Source organism: Fusarium odoratissimum (assembly GCF_000260195.1).
Source record: "Fusarium odoratissimum NRRL 54006 unplaced genomic scaffold supercont1.200, whole genome shotgun sequence".
NCBI classification, from domain to species: domain Eukaryota; kingdom Fungi; phylum Ascomycota; class Sordariomycetes; order Hypocreales; family Nectriaceae; genus Fusarium; species Fusarium odoratissimum.
Window position 1 is genome coordinate 1 of NW_022158886.1, and position 4,247 is coordinate 4,247.

A 4,247-nucleotide genomic window follows, 5' to 3' on the forward strand; every position below is an offset into this window, starting at 1 on the left:
CGGTAGGCGTACGGGGAGATAACCTTCGTGATCTTAAGCGGGCCGATGTTCTTCCAGTCTAGCTTCTTCTGCGGTCTCAATGTCTTGATGTTTCGGGCGTCTAACCAAACGTGATCTCCTTCACGATATTGTCTGGCAGGTCGTCGGTGACGGTTCGCTTGGGTTTCGTAGCGGGCTTGCGCGGCTATACTCTCGGAGCGTAGGTATTCCAGTATCTCATTCATTTTTTGCGCGAACTTCTCAGCGTCTCTTGTGGCAGGTGTTCCTTTGACTGTAATTGTAGGCTCGAAGCCCATCCGCGGGTTGAATCCGTAATTCGCGAAGAACGGGGACATACCGGTCGTCTCAGACTTCAGGGAGTTCGCAGCGAACTCGGCCAGAGGGAGCCATCGGCTCCAGTCATCTTGTAAGTAAGATACATAGGCTCTCAGGTACTGTTCCAATATCGCATTTAAGCGTTCTGTCTGTCCATCGGTCTCGGGGTGATAGGCGGTTGATAGCAGCGAGTTGATTGATAGCTGCTGGGTAAGCTTCTTCCAGAACTCAGCCACAAATTGGGGTCCCCGGTCTGATATAATTGTATGTGGGAGGCCATGTAGCTTCCACACCTCTTTCAGGTAATAACGGGCGGTGTCTTCTGCATCACAGGTCCCTTTACAGGCGATAATATGTCTCATCTTCGTGAGGCGGCAGGCTATAATCAATATGGCGTCGTGTCCTTCGCTGGGCGGCAGGTAGGTGATAAAATCCATTGATATGTGTTGCCAGGCTCGTTCAGGTACCGGTAGGGGCTTTAGGACTCCTTGCCTTGCCTCTCGGGCAGGATTGGCTCTTCGGCAGGTATGACAGTTCTTAACCCATCGTTCAACATATGACAGCATTCCAGGCCAGTAGTAATCGCGGGAGAGTAGATCATAAGTACGGGCGCGGCCTGGGTGACCAGCTATAGGGTGTTCGTGGCTAGCCTTCAGGAGTGCGGTCTTCAGAGGGTCGTAATTCGGAATATAAACGCGGTCTCGGTATAGCAGTCGGTCTTGTATTACTTTGCATTCGGCAAGTGTGATCTTCGGGTGGCGTGGGGCTCCTTCTTCTAGGGCTTGCAGTATCGACTGTAGATCTTCATCGGTCTTATAGGCTTGGTCTAACAGGCGGCTAATGTCTTCTGGTAGCTCTAAGGAAAGGATGGGTTCCTCTATTGGTATTGAACCTTGTCGGTGCGGTTGTCGGATGCGGGCTCTCTGGACCTTTAACGGTGGAAGTTGCCAATTCTCCTTCTTCAGGACTACTTGGCTCTGGTGCGCCAGGCGCTCATCCCCCTCTTTAGGGAGGTCCTCTGACCTCCTGGTCAGGGCATCGGGCTTAACTCCTTGCTTCCCTGGTCTATAGGTGATCTGGAAATTAAAGCGGGACAAGAATTCAGACCACCTAGCCTGCCTCCTATTCAGCAACTTCGTGGTCGTGAAGTACTCGAGGTTCTTGTGGTCTGTAATAACTCTGATAGGTGAGGGTGCTCCCTCCAGTTCAGGTCTCCATTCTTCAAAACAGCGGATAATAGCCATCAGTTCCTTGTCGTAGATCTCGTAGTTACACTCTGTAGCAGTGTGCTTCTTTGAGAAGAACGCCACCGGGTGTAACCTTCCTTCGTTATCATACTGTGAGAGTACGCCTGCTGAGACATAATCAGAGGCATCGGTCTCAAGGATCACGTCCTTGGTCCAGTCAAACGGGCGTAGAATTGGTGCCGTTATAAAGGCTTCCTTTAACCTTACAAAGGCCTTCTCGCAAGTATCGTCCCATATAAAGGGTACATCCTTTTTTGTCAGTCTATTCAGGGGTGCTGTGAGCTTTGAGAAGTCACGGATGAACCTCCTATAGAAGTTCCCGAAGCCAATGAAGGCTTGTACATCTGTCAGGCAGGTCGGTGTTTTCCAGTTCTTAACAGTCTCAACCTTCGCGGGGTCCATTCTGATGCCTTCCTGGCCCACGATCAGGCCCAGGAATTTCGTCCCTTTCACTAGGAATTCGCACTTCGATGGGTTTGCGAAGAGCCCAGCGGATCTCAGCCTCTGGAGCACCAACTTGAGGTGCTCTATGTGCTCCTCCCGGGTCCGGCTGTAAATCAGGATGTCGTCTAAGTAAGCTGTACAGAATATATCCAGGTGCTCTCGCAGAGCGTCGTTAATATAACGTTGAAACGTTGCAGGGGCTCCTGTCAGGCCGAAGGGCATGACCAGGGACTCATATAATCCGAAACGGGTCCGGAAGGCCGTGAGGTATTCTTGGCCCTTCTCGATCCGGAGGTTGTTAAAAGCGGATACAATATCTATGCGGGAGAAGTACTTCATGCCGGACAGGTTGTTCAGGGATTCCTTGATCAGGGGTAACGGGTAGCGGTCCTTTACGGTGATATTGTTCAGGGCCCTGTAGTCCACGCAGAATCGTAGCCCGCCGCCTGGCTTCTTGACAAACAGCACTGGGGAGGCGACGGGTGAAGAGCTAGGTCGGATGAATCCTTTGCGCAGGTTCTCATCGAGCCACTCTCGTAGAGCTGTCAACTCTTCTCGGGACATTCCATATAGCGGGCCGAAGGGCAGCTTCCCTCCGGGTATCAGTTCAATGTGGTGATCTCCGGCTCGGTGCGGAGGTAGCTTCTCTGCTTCTTTAGGCGAAAATACGTCCTGGAACTCTCGTAGTTCCTCGGGCAGTCTCAGATCCTCACTCTTATTCTGTAATGCTCTGTCTATCTGTTCCAGGGTGACAGCGAAGAAGCGACAGCGGGTTCTCCGGCTATATAGTCTGACAGCTTGTAGGGATATAGGAAGGATATCCTTCCTCCTCAGGCTTTGGGGAATGTTCTGTTCTAGCTGGCGGAGGAATTTCTTTGGGACGGTCTGTAGGGCTTTGATTTTTGTGGGCTTGGCTGGTGTATTACAGAACTTCTGACAGTATAGACTATTAAAGGTAAAGGTGTGGGCTGCGAAGCCTACCTGTGGATCGTGTTGCTTTAACCAGGGCATTCCTAAGACTATAGGATAGCTGGCTAGCCGGGTGACGTAGAATAACATATTCTTCTGGTAGTGGTCGGCGATACGGAGTCCGGCACGGACGTAGTGGGTGATCTGTCCACTCTCGGCAGGGCGGCCATCGAATACTTCTATTTCGAAAGGCCTCTTCAGGGGGCGGAATTGCAGGTTCTGGGACTTAGCCCAGCTTTCATCAATGAATCCTTTCCCTTCTGCTCCGCTATCTGTCATAGCGTAAGAAGGTATTGGTTCCTTTCCAGTTGATATTAGGTTAGCAGGTAAAATCATTAAGTTAGAACGTTGGTTCCCTTCCTCTTCAACTGGAATCCCATGGACCGAGGCGGCAGATAGTCTGATCTTCAGTGCGGGTGGTAGTGAGGCGGGAGCCTGCCGCCGACTTAGGACAGGCTCGCCCCGTTTTCCTGGTGCCTTCGTGAGTTGCGGGAGTCGGATCGGTCTAGAGCCGGGGATCTTGGAGAGGAGTGACGGCTATAGCGGTAAGGGCTCTGGGGAATAGCTGCGTGTCGGAATTTAGCAGGCCGGGTGTCGGGTTCAGGGCAGTCGCGGAGGTAGTGAGATGACGACCCGCAACGGAAGCACTGGTTATTCTCTCTGCGGTAGTTCGGGCGGATATAGCGGCGTTGATTGCTTAAGTCCATGGGGTCTCCGGCAAGCTGGGGATTCTCAGGGGGGCTTCGACCCCTACGGGGCGAGGGGGACTTCCTCTCTTGTCTCTCGGCCCGTGTGCGTGTAGGACCTACACGAGGTATAGGGTTCGACCTCTTAGGGATATAGGGTCGGCTCTTCTCACGGTATTCTTGCAGGCGTATATCCAGTTCCTTGAAGTGCGATACTAATGTATTATAGCTGTAATCGGCAGGGGGGTTATTCAGGAGCATCTCGGATAGCTCTTTCGATACGGCCTTCTCGAGGAAAGGGGCCAGGGCATCTCCCTCAAGGCCGCTATCAAGGCTCAGGCTCTGAAACTCGGCATAGAAGGTAGAGAAGTCTCTATCTCTCTGTTTGATAACATCTAGCTTCCGTCGTGCTGTTCTGGCTTCGTTCGGGTCCCCATAGGCGCCCTGTAGGATATCCAAGATATCCTGATAGTCTGGAAGGCGGCAAGCTCCCTTAAAGATGTAAGGTTGTATGAGCTTGTAGGATTCCTTGTTCAGTCGGCTATTCACATAAGCCATACGGCTCACTGCAGTCGGGTATCGGTCT

At 52.1% G+C, this 4,247-nt stretch overlaps 1 protein-coding gene across 1 annotated transcript; it reads right to left on the reverse strand.

The window, feature by feature from the left end:
• Nucleotides 1-3,421: 3,421 nt before the first annotated feature.
• FOIG_16818 (uncharacterized protein) lies at nt 3,422-4,219 on the reverse strand (the record flags this gene model as incomplete). Its single annotated transcript, XM_031218296.1, has 1 exon — nt 3,422-4,219. One exon carries the CDS (start codon nt 4,217-4,219, stop codon nt 3,422-3,424), a length of 798 nt encoding a protein of 265 aa, XP_031051990.1.
• Between the last annotated feature and the right edge of the window lie 28 nt (nt 4,220-4,247).